This window comes from Lipophrys pholis (assembly GCF_963383615.2).
Source record: "Lipophrys pholis genome assembly, chromosome: 18".
In the NCBI taxonomy this organism is placed as follows: domain Eukaryota; kingdom Metazoa; phylum Chordata; class Actinopteri; order Blenniiformes; family Blenniidae; genus Lipophrys; species Lipophrys pholis.
In genome coordinates this window covers 26,322,421-26,338,804 of record NC_137646.1, presented here as the reverse complement: position 1 = coordinate 26,338,804, position 16,384 = coordinate 26,322,421, and the positions used below count along the sequence as shown (strand labels likewise).

General features: G+C 51.6%; 1 protein-coding gene across 1 annotated transcript; it reads left to right on the top strand.

Annotated features, from left to right (window-relative positions):
* The first annotated feature begins 1,309 nt into the window (after positions 1-1,309).
* Positions 1,310-4,798, top strand: LOC308123598 (uncharacterized protein). The gene is made up of 6 exons (XM_080486156.1): positions 1,310-1,560; positions 2,092-2,176; positions 2,619-2,743; positions 2,821-3,062; positions 3,164-3,258; positions 3,431-4,798. Exons 1-6 carry the CDS (start codon positions 1,386-1,388, stop codon positions 4,635-4,637), a joined length of 1,929 nt encoding a protein of 642 aa, XP_080342282.1. The 5' UTR covers positions 1,310-1,385; the 3' UTR covers positions 4,638-4,798.
* Positions 4,799-16,384: the final 11,586 nt, after the last annotated feature.

The window sequence follows — 16,384 nt, the reverse complement described above, 5'->3', positions numbered from 1 at the left end:
GGAGAGTCTCCACCCAGCTGGATCTCCGTCACGTGAGGAGCACAAACCTGCTGCAGGTGTCCTGATGACAAGGTCCTTGAACTGTGAATTATTTCAAGGAGGCTCACCACGACTCCTCCTGGCTCCTCCTCCTTTCTGCCTGGCCTCTCATCTTGGCCCCTCCTCCTCTCCTCCTGGCTCCTCCTCCTCTCCTGGCTCCTCCTCCTCTCCTGGCTCCTCCTCCTCTCTGCCTGGCCTCTCATCCTGGCCCCTCCTCCTCTCCTCCTGGCTCCTCCTCCTCTCCTGGCTCCTCCTCCTGGCTTCTCCTCTCCTGGCCCATCCTCCTGGCTCCTCCTCCTGGCTCCTCCTCCTCTCCTGGCTCCTCTTCCTGGCTCCTCCTCCTTGTTCCTCCTCTCCTGGACCCTCCCCCTCTCCCCTGGCCCCTCCTCCTCTTCTCCTGCCCCCCCCCTCACCATTTGGCTCCTCCCCTATCCTCCTGGCCCCTCCTCCTCTCCTCCTGGTTCCTCCTGCCTCCTCCTCCTGGCCCCTCCTCCTCTCCTGGCCCCTCCTCCTCCTCTCCTGGCCCCTCCTCCTCCTCTCCTGGCTCCTCCTGCCTCCTCCTCCTGGCCCCTCCCCCTCACCAATTGGCCCCTCCCCTATCCTCCTGGCCCCTCCTCCTATCCTCCTGACCCCTCCTCCTCTCCTCCTGGCCCCTCCCCACACCACTTGGCCCCTCCCCTCTCCTCCTGGCCCCTCCCCTCTCCTCCTGGCCCCTCCCCCTCACCACTTGGCCCCTCCCCTCTCCTCCTGGCCCCTCCTCTCCTCCTGGTTCCTCCTCCTGGCTCCTCCTCCTCTCCTCCTGGCCCCTCACCCTCATCAGGCCTTGCAGGGATTGGACAAAGACTACGATGACATCATGGTCATGGTCGCCACAGAGCATCACTTCTGAAGTCAAACCAGTTAAACTTTATTGATCCAAACTGGAAACAAAACAACAGTTAGAAACTGGAAATGAAAGACGTGGTGACATGGTCAGAGAGAATCCCCTGAAGGTCTCACTTTCATTTGTGGTCGACGTCTCTACGGACAGAAACGAAACGTCTTTCGCTCTTCAGCTTTGTTTTGTAATGTTTTAATAATATTCATATGAAGACAAACAATAAAAATATATGGTTCATTTGACGTGAGGAAATGTGTTTTATTTGGATCGATATGAATCAAATTAAGAATTCAATTCCATATACAGATTTTCTGAAACCTTTTCTCATCAAATGGAACTGTTCACTCCGTTCACGTTTCCTGTCGGACTTCTTTTCCGGGGTCCCCAGCCACTGACTTCCGTTAGAGTCATAAACAAAGCCGACCGGTCTTCGGGTTAAATCGGAGCTTTTCGGGTTAAATCGGAGATGAAGCACCGGGAGGCGTCCAGAGCCGCGGAACTGCGGCGGTTCGTCGCCGACACGCTCGCCGCCGCCTCCCGGGAGATCCTGGCGGCTGTCGACAGTCTCGTGGCCGAGCTGGAGGAGGAGGCTGCGGGCTTCAGGCGGCAGGTCGCACGGCAGCTGGAGGTCCGCTCCTCCGGTGAGTCGAGCACAGCGCCCGTTCATGAACCCCTTTACAGAATCGTACAAGTTATCATTTATACAAAAAACAACAAAAATACACACACGTAAATACAGATTTTAACACTCACGGCATTACGTCCTTTCACCCTTTAATGCGGCTCCAGTATAATAAATTATCACCTAATAATTTTGGCATTAATCGTGTAAACGCGCTCCAGACCCTTCTTAGTGTTTAAAGGTCCTGCGTGTCGTTCATAGCTGCTTTAAACTCAATTATTCAACAAAAAGTGCTAATTAATCGTCATTTGTTTGAGCCGGATTCTTAAACACTCACGTGTACTTCAGTGTACGTGAAAGATTCATGTTTACATCATGAAGAATCTCAGTTTGAGAATGAAAACGAGAAATTTTGGGTTTTGTTAACTGAGTTTTGCATGTGTTCTGTCTGGACCTTTAATAGAAATAATTATTGACCCAACATATCAGAGGAAGAGGAGGACGAAGCATAAATCAGCTCATAAAACTCAGTGGAATTTTATTTTTTGAGGTGCAAAATGCAGGAAGCGCTCCAGTCCCGCTGAGGAGAAGAACCAGGAGAACCATGAGAACCCGGACCTGACCTCTCCATCCAGGTCGGCAGTAACAAAAACTCTTATTACTCTGATTACTCCTGATTTAACTGACAAGGATGCTGGTTTACTGTATGTGGAGAATACATCAAACAGGAATAACTTTACTTTAAAAAAAGTCGCTAAAATATCTAAAGTACAAAAAACCTTGAAAGGGTTTACGGGTCATTAAAGGGTTAAAACTGCTAAAACAGTAATATTTAGGCTCTTAAATGTCAGCAAGAGAAGTTTAACTCAAAGTTTGAAAGTTGGTGAACATGTTCTGGTTCTAGAGGATTTTATTCAGATTTTTAAAAACCCAAATCATTTTAATGAGAAGAACAGATTTGGGACTATTTTAACGTGAGACGTAATGCTTGGTTTGAGCACTGGGTGGCAGCAGTGAGGCGGAATCAGCCTCACTGTATTTTACATTATCATTGTTTTCTAAACGTTCCTCCGTCAGGTCGTCACCTCGGCAGTACGGGAGAACCGAGTCCGGCTCGCGCCGGGACCTGGAGAAGAAGAACCACATCCTGCTCCGGATCCGGATCCTGGACGGCCCTCGGACCGCCGTCCTCTCCCACAGCGGTACGTTTTGGCGGCGTGCCGGCGGTCGGCGTGGCCGCCGCCGAGCCGCAGGCTGACATGTTGTGGTTCCTCCTCAGAGCTGAGGAGTCCGGTTCAGGAGCTCCGGTGTCGTCCGGGCCTGCAGGAGGCCGACTTCACCCTCCTGCTGAGGACTCGCTTCCCCCAGCTGGCGGGGGGCGGGGCCTTCGACGTGCTGACGTCGGACCGCCGCAGGAGGCTGCGGCCGCTGGAGCTGAAGCGTCTGACGCCCGAGGAGATCCAGCGGAGCTCCGGCAGCTCGTGGAGGAGGAGCTCCACCGTCCACATCCGGCTGAAGGAGGTGAGGCCGCCTCCACCCGCCACCTCCCCTGCCTCCACCCGAGCTCAGCCTTGCAAGGCAGAGGTTTCCTTCCCCTTGTTGACGGGACGTTCTTCTTCCAGCAGGAACAAGAGGAACCTGCAGGCGTCCAGATCCAACCAATCAGCGGCTCCGCCAGCGGCCCTGACGCCTGCGAGGAAACCGGCCGACCAACCAGGTAGATCCAGAACCCGTAGATTCAGGTATCCTGAAGCAGGGAGGAACTAGAACTGCAGGACGGGCTCTTGAGGACCGGGGTTGGAGAACCCTGTTCTAAGAGTTTCTTCACGCAGGTTTTCAGCCTCTTTCGATTCCGTTTCTTTGAATTTCTTCACTCCTGGTTTCCACAGTCGACCTGTTCCTGCGGTCGAAGGTCCGGGACCCGCCGGCGCCACCGGGATCTCGTCTGGAACCGAAATGGAACGAAGTGACGGTGAAGCTCAGGAGACGTCAGAACCGGAGAATGACGGAGCCGACGGCGGAGAACTCGGCGGGAACCGGAAACCAGAACGGACCGAAGGCAAACTGACGAGGATGAAGCAGGGACCTGCTGGTTCTACAGGTTCTACTAGACCTGCTGGTTCTACAGGTTCTACTGGACCTGCTGGTTTTACTGGCTCTGCTGGACCTGGTGCTGCTGGACTCGGTGGGATCAAGCTGGAGCGCGGCGTCCGGGAGGTTCACGGCTCGCAGGCGGTGCTAGCGGAGCACGTGTTGAGTCGCCACGCCGGAGAACCAGAGGGCGTCTGCGGTGAAGTGTCGGAGTCGGTGGAGCTTCTGAAGGATCACCTGCAGAACCTGCACTGCTCGTTCCCCGCGGTTCCTGCGGCGGCGGCGGCGGCGGGCGAGGACGGCGTGGCGGCGGTTGAGCGCCACCGCTGCTCCGTCTGCCGCCAGGAGTTCCCGCTGCGGGAGCAGCTGAAGACCCACCGGCGCTCCCACAGCACCAGCAAGTCGCACCCCTGCGGCGTGTGCGGGAAGTCGCTCAGCGACTACCGCTCGCTGTCGCGCCACATGATGGTGCACTCCGAGGAGCGGCCGCACGCCTGCCGGCTCTGCGGGAAGCGCTTCAAGCTAGTGGGGACGCTGCGGCAGCACGAGAAGATCCACACGGAGCGCCAGCGCTCCTTCCTCTGCGACGTCTGCTGCAAGATGTTCCTGACCGGCCAGCAGCTGCACGACCACATGATGACGCACGGCGGCGGCCGGCGGCACCGCTGCGCGCAGTGCGGCCGCGGCTTCATCAAGAAGGCCGCGCTGACGCTGCACCAGCGCGTCCACAGCGGCGACGCGCCGTACCGCTGCCCGCACTGCGGCTGGGCCTTCCGCTGGAAGAGCAACCTGGCGGAGCACCTCAGGGTCCACTCCGGCGCCAAGCCCTTCGTCTGCGCCGTCTGCGGCAAGGCCTGCGCCCGTAAGGTCTACCTGACCGTACACATGAGGACGCACAGCGGCGAGCGGCCGTACGAGTGCTCCGTCTGCCACAAGGTCTTCACCCAGAGCCACTGCCTGAAGACGCACATGAGGCGCCACCAGGGGGCGGCGGAGGCTCCCTGACGTCACGTTGGCGTGTTTACTCCAGGATCCGGACGTCAAACGTGTCCGGAGGCGGTGGAAAAAACTGCTTTCACATGTTTGACGTCCTGTTTGATTTGAAAATAAAAAGTTTTCACAACTAAACGTAGAACCGAGCTCCTCGGTAAAAACATTGTTCTCCTTAGAACTCATCGAGTTTCTGTCTGTAGAACAGTTCTAACAACAGACGCTCCGATACCACTGTTTAGAAAGATGAGTACCGATACCAGTACTAACCTTTAGTTACTTGATACGAGTACCGAGGCTCTCCCTCCGCTCTCTGTCTGCTCTCCCTCTGCTCTCCCTCCGCTCTCCGTCTGCTCTCCGTCTGCTCTCCGTCTGCTCTCCCTCCGCTCTCCGTCTGCTCTCCGTCTGCTCTCCCTCCGCTCTCTGTCTGCTCTCCCTCTGCTCTGTCTGCTCTCCCTCCGCTCTCTGTCTGCTCTCCCTCTGCTCTATGTCTGCTCTCCCTCCGCTCTCCGTCTGCTCTCCGTCTGCTCTCCCTCCGCTCTCTGTCTGCTCTCCCTCTGCTCTGTCTGCTCTCCCTCCGCTCTCTGTCTGCTCTCCCTCTGCTCTATGTCTGCTCTCCCTCCGCTCTCCGTCTGCTCTCCCTCCGCTCTCCGTCTGCTCTCCCTCCGCTCTCTGTCTGCTCTCCCTCTGCTCTCCCTCCGCTCTCCCTCCGCTCTCCCTCTGCTCTCTGTCTGCTCTCCCTCCGCTCTCCCTCTGCTCTGTCTGCTCTCCCTCCGCTCTCTGTCTGCTCTCCCTCCGCTCTCCCTCTGCTCTATGTCTGCTCTCCCTCCGCTCTCCGTCTGCTCTCCCTCCGCTCTCTGTCTGCTCTCCCTCCGCTCTCTGTCTGCTCTCTGTCTGCTCTCCGTCTGCTCTCCCGCTTCTCTGTCTGCTCTCCGTGTGCTCTCCGTCTGCTCTCCCTCTTCTCCGTCTGCTCTCCGTCTGCTCTCCCTCTGCTCTATGTCTGCTCTCCCTCTTCTCCGTCTGCTCTCCGTCTGCTCTCCCTCTTCTCCGTCTGCTCTCCCTCTGCTCTATGTCTGCTCTCCCTCTTCTCCGTCTGCTCTCCGTCTGCTCTCCCTCTGCTCTCTGAATATTTCCAGCATGAGTAACTTCAGCACATGAAGCCCGACTGAGGAAACGTCCAAGCAGCTGGATCACGACTTCATCACACTTAAACAAGGTTCCAGGACCGTCACACGTTTGTTTAGTGACCCTGACCCTGACCCTGACCCTGACCCTGACCCTGACCCTGAACCTGAACCTGCTCACACACACACTGAAACCTCCAAACACATTCACTCACTCACTCCTTCTTTAGAACATGATCAGTCCTTCAGGTACTTGGATGGAAACGTTCTGTAGCAGAACTCCGTTCTGTAGCAGAACTCCGTTCTGTAGCAGAACTCCGTTCTGTAGCAGAACTCCGTTCTGTAGCAGAACTCCGTTCTGTAGCAGAACTCCGTTCTGTAGCAGAACTCCGTTCACAGGACGACGTCAGGAGCAGCGTTCCCCCTCGTTTCCACGGAGACGAGTCGGAGTGTGTTCGTCTCCAGTGACCGTTGTCTCGTGGACAGACGTGTGAACCGGGCCGTAATGTGATTTTAGTTCCGTTACTCGTTCATCAATTAATCACTAATTTCACAATTTGCAGGAAACAAAAGGTAACGACTCGTTTTGTAAAGTAACTCGTGTGATTATGGGCAAATAAGATGTCGTCGACAAAATAAAACACAAAGCACAGCTAATATTATTACAAGGTAGGAAGTCGCCTCCATAGGAAGTGATAACGAGACTGTCAAAATAAAAGTACCAAGTTGAGTCACGACACCACGGAGGAAACATTGTTCTGATTGGATCTACTGAGCATGTGCAGAAGAACTAGTTAGTACCAACATGGTGACCAGGACCTAGACCAGGACCAGGACCAGGACCAGGACCAGGTCCAGGACCAGAGTTTCCACAGTCTACAATTAGACAGGCCTCGAGTGTTTTCGGAAAGTCTCATTTTTGTCCATTTACACGACAACGGTGTTTCTTCGTGAAGTTCTTGTGTCAGTGGAGTGTAAGCATTAGCATTAGCATTAGCATTAGCATTAGCATTAGCATTAGCCGTCGTTTACGGTGGGCGACGGTCTGCGCTTCCTGTGCAGATACAGCAGAGACAAGAGCAGCCCTCCGGGGAGGCTGCAGAACAAGCCGGCGGCCTGAACCATGCAGTGGACGCCCAGGTCCAGCGGGGGCGCCTGCCCCACAGCGCTGGTCACAAGGACGCCCAGGAACCACAGCACCATCACTCCAAAGATGGCGGAAATGGTGGAGAAGGCCCTCTGCTTTAACCGGTCGACGCACTCCTTGCCCCCGCCCCCTTTTCCCGGTCCCGGACGGACGAGGACGCAGAGGACGGAGACGCTGAGGAAGGAGACGGTGACCAGAGAGACGGCGGAGATCCAATAGAACAAGATGGCGGCTTGGAGAAGATCTTTCTGGAGCACCGCAGAGCTCCACGCAAAGCAAAGGACCCAAACCAGACCGACCGTCACGTTCCTGATCCGCTTCCCCCGGCTGCTCCTCAGCCCCCTGTAGGTGACCGGGTGAACTACGGCCAGGTAGCGCTCCACACAGGTGAGGACGTGGAACAGGGCCTCTCCGTTGTAGCTGAGGGTGAAGGAGTAATACTCCATCAGCTGACACGACGGGTCATAGAGGGCACAGATGCCACAGACGCTGCCCAGACCACAGACCAGCTCCAGGACCGCCACCTGGAGGGTGAAGACGTCGACGTGACTCGTGGAGCCGCCGGAGCGCCGCCGCCGGTATCCCAGGACGAGGACGAAGATGGACAGGGGGACGAGGAGGAGGAACCGGAGGCTCGTGTAAAGGCCTTTGACGACTGTGAACGCAGCGACGTCATTACACGATCGGAAGACAGAGGAGTTGGTCGCCATGGCAACGGTTCGGCGTGGAGACGGAAAGCTGAGGAGGAGAAATGAAGGAGAAGTTCCGTTCAGACGAGTTCTGGACCAGATTTGGCTTCAAGAACAGCTTGGAACTAAATCTGGACTGATCTAGAACCCGGTGCAAACTATCTTTAGAATGAGCAGCCAACCGCCACGAGCCAGAGCCACCCGCTACGAGCCAGAGCCACCCGCTACGAGCTAGAGCCACCCGCTACGAGCCAGAGCCACCCACTACGAGCCAGAGCGTCCCACTACGAGCCAGAGCCACCCACTACGAGCCAGAGCCACCCACTACGAGCCAGAGCGTCCCACTACGAGCCAGAGCCACCCACTACGAGCCAGAGCCACCCACTACGAGCCAGAGCCACCCGCTACGAGCTAGAGCGACCTGCTACGAGCTAGAGCGACCCGCTACGAGCTAGCGCGCCCCACTACGAGCTGGAGCGACCCACTACGAGCTAGAGCGTCCCACTACGAGCTAGAGCGCCCCGCTATGAGCTAGAGCGACCCGCTCCTGGGGCTTGTTCCTCAACACGCCTGAGTTTCAGCTGGAAGCTGCTCAACAGCAGCAGGTCTGAGGTTCAGATCCCAACACGCCGTTAAAAACACAAAGTTAAAAGTATTTGGGAGTAAACTCACTGCTGGTCTTCAGCATTAGCGTGAGGCCGTCCCTGGCGTCCCTGGCGTCCCTGGCGTCCCTGGCGTCCCTGGCGTCCCCGTCCTCTGGTTAAGACGTCCGGAGACGCTGAGCTGCCGGGGACTGACCACGTTCTGGTGGACGCTGCAGGAGGTTTGCATGCTTTGTCAGGACCCTGCTCCATAAATCACCGCAGGCAAATACTTTGTGTTCACAGCTGACGAGCAGTGGCGCCGATCATGCAAAAGGTCCGGGTTCCTCCAGGGACAGACTTCTGGTTCATTGAAGGGACAAGAACTACTGACTGTGGTGTGGTGGTGCTGCGGGTTCCATCTCCAGGACTTCATCCTGAGGACTGGTTCTCCAGGACTGGTTCTCCAGGAGTGGTTCTCCAGGACTGGTTCTCCAGGACTGGTTCTCCAGGAGTGGCTAAAGCTTAGAACCTGCTTGCACGATAACGTTTCAAGTGGAAACACATCGTTTCAACACAGCGCCCCCTGCTGGAGGCTGTCCCTCATTAAGGTGTTACCAGTTAAATCTGCTGGTTACCGGGTTCCTCGTCCGAGGTTCTACTGAAGTTAGAGGCTATCATGTTTACCAGACTTTACCGTAAACGTTCTACTAAATCACAAACTGTAAAACACGGCAGGCGTTTCAACCAAAAGTTCCATTAACTACACATGGGGGGGGGGGGGGGGTAGTACTGTGTGTGTGTGTGTGTGTGTGTGTGTGTGTGTGTGTGTGTGTGTGTGTGTGTGGGAGGAGGGGGGGTAGTGTGTGTGTGTGTGGGGGGAGGTAGTACTGTGTGTGTGTGTGTGTGTGTGTGTGTGTGTGTGTGTGTGGGAGGGGGGGGGTAGAGATTGTCTGAGTATATGTGTGAGAATGTAGCTGCGCATTGTTGTGGTGTATGTGGCTTAGACACCGTTTCCATGACGACGTTTCAAGTGAAAACGCATTGTTTCTAAGTTTCACATTTTAGGCCCCATAAGAACCCACAAGAACCCACAAGAACCCACAAGAACCAGAAGAAAAGTTGGCCTGTGATGTCAGAGTTCACACTCCGAGAAGAAGCGGTGGAACTCACAGACCACGCCCCCTCACACCAGGCCACGCCCCGCACAACAGGCCACGCCCCGCACAACAGGCCACGCCCCCTCCCGGTAGGCACGTTTCTGTGAAGCAGCGTTTTAACTTTTCAGATCGACTTTATTTTCATGTTGCTTCCCACTAATTTTCACGTCTTTCATCATTTTGTTTACGTTTTCTTCTCATTCTTCACGGTTTGGAACGTTTCAGGATGTTTGGGGGAGGAGGTGGAGGAGGTGGAGGAGGTGGAGGAGGTGGAGCCAATTCTTTAACAATTATTCTGAAAACTAAACAAAATCCTTGTTTATTGTGAATTTGCAGATTTTATTTATATTAACGAAAACATGTTTTATTTATTTTTTAAGATTCATCCTCATACTGGAGGTTTATATGAATAATAAATATAAATATTTTAACAGGTTGGAGAAGAGAAGCTGGAGACTGTAAATACTATAAATACAGTCATGACAGATTATTTATGAAAGTACAGATCATTTATTAATCAACCACATATTTATTAAGAGTATATCAATTTGTAAAATGTGTTTTTCTTTGTCATGTTCAGGTTGTATCTTCATCTTCTCATTGAGCAGCCTTGATTCAACAGGAATAAATAACTGCATGTTTGTGTCCCACCAGCAGGGGGCAGAGTCTGTCACTGAACGTGTTTATGAAGAAATCCCACGTTTCCTCTTTACAACGAGTATCTTGCTGTTGAGCCTCAGTTGAACCTGAAACTCTGGAGTTTGAACGCAGCAGAGGTTTTTTCCAGTTTGGGCTCTTTGGTCAAACCGGAACCGCCCACAAGGGGGCGCCACCCCAAAACGGGAGGTTTTGATACTGCAAACCACCTCTGGTAAAAATGACCTCCAACAACAACGTTCTGCGACTCTCCCAGCCGCTCTGTGTGGCTCTGCGGTACGTTTTGATTCCTTTACTAATTTGCGTTTGGAAAAGTTCCAGCTGTCGCGTCTCACCGCTCGCGTGAAGTTCAGCTCGATTGTGTATGGCGCTCTGAAATGAGCGGAAACAGACAGCAGCTCACTGCTAGCCACTAGCGTTAGCCGCTAACAGGACAAGTATAAACTGGCCACATGTGATTTACTGCTAACGGTTAGCCGCTAATGGGACCAGTATTAATTTTGAGCCCCATGTGATTTACCACAAGCTGCTAGCACTTAGCCGCTAACATTACTAGTATGACCTTTGACCCCCATGTGATGAGGAAACGACCTTTGACCCCCATGTGATGAGGAAACGACCTTTGACCCCCATGTGATGAGGAAACGACCCTGGATCCCATTTTAAATCTCCGGGTGCGTTGCTCTGTGTCTGGATGTTTGTAGACGCTCCACCATCGGGTTTTAGTTTTCATGTGAGTGAAGGACCTCTATGCTATTGCTATCGCTATGCTATCACTATGGTATTGCTATGCTATCATTATGCTATCATTATGCGATCGCTATGCTATCATTATGCTATCGTTATGCTATCACTATGCTATCGCTATGCTATCATTATGCTATCGTTATGCTATCTCTATGCTATTATTATGCTATCGTTATGCTATCACTATGCTATTGTTATGCTGTCGCTATTGCTATCATTATGCTATCGCTATGCTATCACTATGCCGTCGCTATGCTATCGTTATGCTATCGTTATGCTGTCGCTATTGCTATCATTATGCTATCGCTACGCTATCACTATGCTGTCACTATGCTATCGTTATGCTATTGTCATGCGACCACTGTGCTATCGTTATGCTATCACTATGCTATCGTTATGCTGTCGCTATTGCTATCACTATGCTATCGTTATGCTATCACTATGCTATCGTTATGCTGTCGCTATTGCTATCGTTATGCTATCACTATGCTATCACTATGCCATCGTTATGCTATCACTATGCTGTCGTTATGCTATCACTATGCTATCGCTATGCTATTGATGATTACCAGTTCTCGTCCAATCAACACACCAAACCTCCTCACCAGTCACACTGTCCTGTACCTTCAGAGGAAGTTTAGAGATGAAACAGGCTCAGATTTTCTTCCCAATTAATTTTAAGAGACAATTTCAAAGCGATTGGATTCATGAGAATACCAGGTTCTGTCCTGGAATACTTTCATCACGTTATAACTGACAGAGTTTGAGAACATGAGGGAACCCATCAGGGAACCTGAAAAGCAGCAGCAGCGGCGGCGGCGGCGTCCTGACGGTTCCAGAGTCTCTGTGGTGGTTCCAGAGTCTCTGTGATGGTTCCAGAGTCTCTGTGGTGGTTCCAGAGTCTCTGTGGTGGTTCCACCTGGCGGGACGTTTACCTGCTTTGACTCTGAGCCGAGAGTCGTTGACGTGATTGTTGTGAAACATGTAAATCTTCTTGTTTCCATCCTTCATCCTGACGGGAGGATTTCATTATTAACTGAAGAAGGAGCGACTGGATTCAGTCTGACAGCGCAGAACATCAGGCACAGAGCAGGTGGGGGTTCTTCTTTACTTCAACCAGTCTTCTGCTTCTCTTTAGGCCTTCAGGAGCAACGCTGGAGAACCTTTGAAAAAAACAGATATCACGAGTATTTTAGATACCATGAGAGTTCTGGATATTAGTGTTATAGACAAGAGTTCTAAATATTGAGGGAGTTATGGATATGAGATTGTTCTTTATAAAATGGGAGTTCTAGGTATGAATGTTGTCGATATGAGAGTTCTGCATATTGGGAGAGTTTGAGATATGAGTGTTCTAGATATGAGAGTTGTAGATATGGGTGTTCTAGAAATGAGTGTTTTAGAAATCATGAGTTGTAGATATTAGAGTTCCAGATATCATGGCCGTTCAAGATTTCATGAGTGTTCTAGATATAAGTGTTCTAGATATCATGAGCTTTCTTTATATGAGTGTTCTGGATATCATCAGTGTTCTAGGTATTAGTGTTCTAGACATCATGAGAGTTGTAGATATGAGAGTTCTAAATATGAGAGTTCTGGTTTTCATGGGTGTTCTAGATATCATGGGAGTTCCAGAGGTCGTGGAAGTTCTGGATATCATGAGTGTTCTGGATATCATGAGTGTTCTGGATATCATTAGTGTTCTGGATATGATGAGAGTTCTATATATCTTGATAATGAGTGTTGTAGATATCATTAGTGTTCTAGATATGAGTGTTCTGGATATCATGAGAGTTCGAGATTGTAGAATTGTCCCAGTTGTTCTCTGCCGCTGACGGTCCGTGATGCGTTCACACTCCCCACGATCTGGATCTCAGTTAACTTGCAAGAAACCCTGACCCACGTTTTTAGGCGGATCAGAGTTCTGGACTGTTTGTTCTGGACAGCTCCGGAACACAACCGTCCTACAACGTTCACAAAGAACAAATACAAATTTCTTCTCGTCCTGTTCAGGCCTCCATCTCCTCTCCGTTGATGGACACCACCTCCATCTCCTCTCCGTTGATGGACACCACCTCCATCTCCTCTCTCTCGATGGACACCACCTCCATCTCTTCTCTCTCGATGGACACCACCTCCATCTCCTCTCTCTCGATGGACACCACCTCCATCTCTTCTCTCTCGATGGACACCACCTCCATCTCCTCTCTCTCGATGGACACCACCTCCATCTCTTCTCTCTCGATGGACACCACCTCCATCTCCTCTCTCTCGATGAACACCACCTCCATCTCCTCTCTCTCGATGAACACCACCTCCATCTCCTCCCATGAGGAGCAGCGTCTCACAGCCTGTGGCTTGATAATCCTGAGTCAAAATGTCACCAGATTCGTCCTCCTGGTTCCTCTCTGCACCTTCATCCTCCACCAGGCCTTCCAACAATGGCGGCAGCAGCGCTGCTTCAGCTCCACCAGTCATTCTGACACCTTCACCTTCCACGACGCTGTCCTGCAGATCTTCTGGACTTTGGGGGCCGTCAGCCCTTATTTGGGCGACTTAGTTAAAGTCGACGGGCTGGTCGGTGTTGGTGGTTATTTAATGTCCGTCTGCTACTTTGGAGAGAGTTTGTTCCACATGCTCACCTGTGTGGAGCGTTACCTGGCTGTAGTTCACCCCGTCACCTACAGGGGGCTGAAGAACCGCCGGGGGAACCGGATCAGGGACATCAGCCTCGGCTGTGTTTGGTTGCTGTGTTTGTTGGTCAGCCTGGTGTTTGTTCTGGGCGATGACACTTTTCGCGTCGTCTCACTTCTCATCGTGTCAGGATCCTCATTGGTCGTCTGCTCCTTCTGCAGCGTCTCTGTTCTCTGTGTTCTCATTCGTCCAAGACCCGGGGAAGGAGGCGGGGACAGGGAGCGCATCGACCAATCAAAGCTGAGGGCGTTTTACACCATCATGGCCATACTGGGAACCATCTGGTTGTGGTTTGGTCCCTTGTTTGTGGGCAGTACTTTGTTGGGAGTACTCCCGGTGAATCTCCACTGTCTGGTGATCTCTTCATTGTTCTGGTTCAACCTGCCCAGCAGTTTGGTTCTACCTCTGCTGTACCTGCACCGGACAGGAAGACCAGCATGTTGTCATGGTAACGGGAACATGGAACCAACCTGAAAAACTCCAGTACTGGAAATAATGGAGTAGAGTTTTATCAAACTTTTTCAGACAAGTTCTCGATTCATTTCCTTGAGTTTTACAAATCCTGACGTGTGTATTTGTGTTTTCTGTGTGTCTGTGAGTTATACTGTACATGTCCTGATGTTTGTTTTGTTTGTGTCCATCAACTGACCACCGTCGTCCGGTGGAGAGTCCATCAACTGACCACCGTCGTCCGGTGGAGAGTCCATCAACTGACCACCGTCGTCCGGTGGAGAGTCGATCAACTGACCACCGTCGTCCGGTGGAGAGTCCATCAACTGACCACCGTCGTCCGGTGGAGAGTCGATCAACTGACCACCGTCGTCTGGTGGAGAGTCGATCAACTGACCACTGTCGTCCGGTGGAGAGTCGATCAACTGACCACCGTCGTCTGGTGGAGAGTCGATCAACTGACCGACGTCGTGAGGTTCTGCTGGGAAAGGCTCGCAGAGGACTCCGTCTGAAATGAGTCCAACTCCCACCTCAGGAGAACGTCTCTCATGGACCAGAGGGGGTTGGGGACATGGAGTCCAAGTAGACCCTCTTCTAGATCTCCATTGTGGAAACTGATATCCGCAGCTGAGGCCGGATTCTCTTCAGTGTCATGGCGGCAACCCGAAGACACGCTGTCATGGTAACGGGTAAACCTGGTGTCTTCGACCGGCCCTCAACTCTCATATCTTGTCTCACGCCAAGTCAAGAATCTGAATCAGAAACACTTTATTGCCTTTGACACTGGAAAAGAACATTTTATAGGACTAAGAAGTCAGAAAGTCAAAAAGAGGGCATCATCTGCTGAGCCTGTCCTTGTCCCTGGTCTATTCCCTGGTCTTGTCCCTGTCCTTGTCCCTGGTCTATTTCCTGGTATTGTCCCTGGTCTTGTCCCTGTCCTTATCCCTGGTCTTGTCCCTGTCCCTGGTCTATTGCCTGGTCTTGTCCCTGTCCTTATCCCTGGTCTATTCCCTGGCCTTGTCCCTGTCCCTGGTCTATTCCCTGGCCTTGTCCCTGTCCCTGGTCTATTCCCTGGCCTTGTCCCTGGTCTATTCCCAAGTCTTGTCCCTGGCCGTATCCCTGGTCTATTCCCTGTCCCTGGTCTATTCCCTGGTCTTGTCCCTGTCCTTGTCCCTGGTCTATTCCCTGTCCTTGTCCCTGGTGTAAATGGGACCGGAGAATTGATTAGATTTTTTCTTTGATTGGGTCGTTGATTGGTTCTTCAGTCGGTTCTTCGGTTCACTTTTTAGTTGGTTGATTGGGACTTTGGTTACGAGGTTCTTTGGTTGGTTCCTCAGTTGGTTGTTTGGGTGTTTTGGTTCTTTGGTTGGTTGCTTCTTTGTTTGGTTCTATGCTTTGCTTAATTCTTTGATTTGTTCTTAGATCATTTTGTTGTTTGGTTATTTCTTCAATTGATTCTTTTGTTTGTTCTTTAGATGGTCCATTGGTTGATTCTTTTGTTGGTTCTCTGGTCATGTTGTTGGTTCTATGGTCATTTCATCGGTTCTCTGGTCATGTTGTTGGTTCTCTGGTAATGTTGTTGGTTCTCTGGTCATGCTGTTGGTTCTCTGGTCATGTTGTTGGTTCTCTGGTCATGCTGTTGGTTCTCTGGTCATGTTGTTGGTTCTCTGGTCATGTTGTTGGTTCTCTGGTCATTTCATCGGTTCTCTGGTCATGTTGTTGGTTCTCTGGTAATGTTGTTGGTTCTCTGGTCATGCTGTTGGTTCTCTGGTCATGCTGTTGGTTCTCTGGTCATGTTGTTGGTTCTCTGGTCATGTTGTTGCTTCTTCAGTTGTTCTGAGGATGAGCTCTTTGGTTCCCCCTCCTCCTCGAGGTGTTCGGTTCTCTGCTGTCCCTTCAGTTTGCAGGTTCCCTCTCTGGTTCTCCACCTTTTCATCATAATCGATGTATTTAGATGTGATTTGTCCGTCACTTCAATGAAAGCAGATTCTCTAGAACCCTCTCGGTTCTCGCTTTCATTCTTTTGGACAGTCATCTTTCTTTAGACTGCCGTGCCGCCGTTTCTTCTCCCCCTGCAGACTTTCAGAACTTTGTGTATAACGTACAAATACTTTTTAAAATGTAGATATTTTCAAATACATGATACATTTTTGATGTAAAATCTCAAACTGAGGATTTAAACTTCCCAAAGTTAAAATCCATTAAATCAAACAGCTTCATGACTCGTCCTGTTTATTTGTCCTCCCAGCAGTTAAATAAAGACGGATCCTTCTTTAGTCCCATAAGAGACGCCCCGGGACGGACATTGACGTCCATGAAATGATGAAGTAATTTCATCAACTTCAGGAACAACTTCATTAAAACATATTTTCATCAGTCAGAGAAGAAAAAACAACAATAAAACGTCAATATAAACAACAACAAAACAACAAAACAACAATATCACTGGACTCAGTGAGAGGGAAGTCCTGTTTCTACAGCAGGAGGAGGAGGAGGAGGAGGAGGAGGGGGAG

What these genes read in the sequence shown, in the direction of transcription:
- LOC308123598 (XM_080486156.1), top strand. Translation starts at nt 1,386, where the DNA reads ATGAAGCACCGGGAGGCGTCCAGAGCCGCGGAACTGCGGCGGTTCGTC. An exon ending in GACCTGACCTCTCCATCCAG is followed by an intron (nt 2,177 to 2,618) that starts GTCGGCAGTAAC and finishes TTCCTCCGTCAG; the next exon opens with GTCGTCACCTCGGCAGTACG. An exon ending in CGCCGTCCTCTCCCACAGCG is followed by an intron (nt 2,744 to 2,820) that starts GTACGTTTTGGC and finishes GTTCCTCCTCAG; the next exon opens with AGCTGAGGAGTCCGGTTCAG.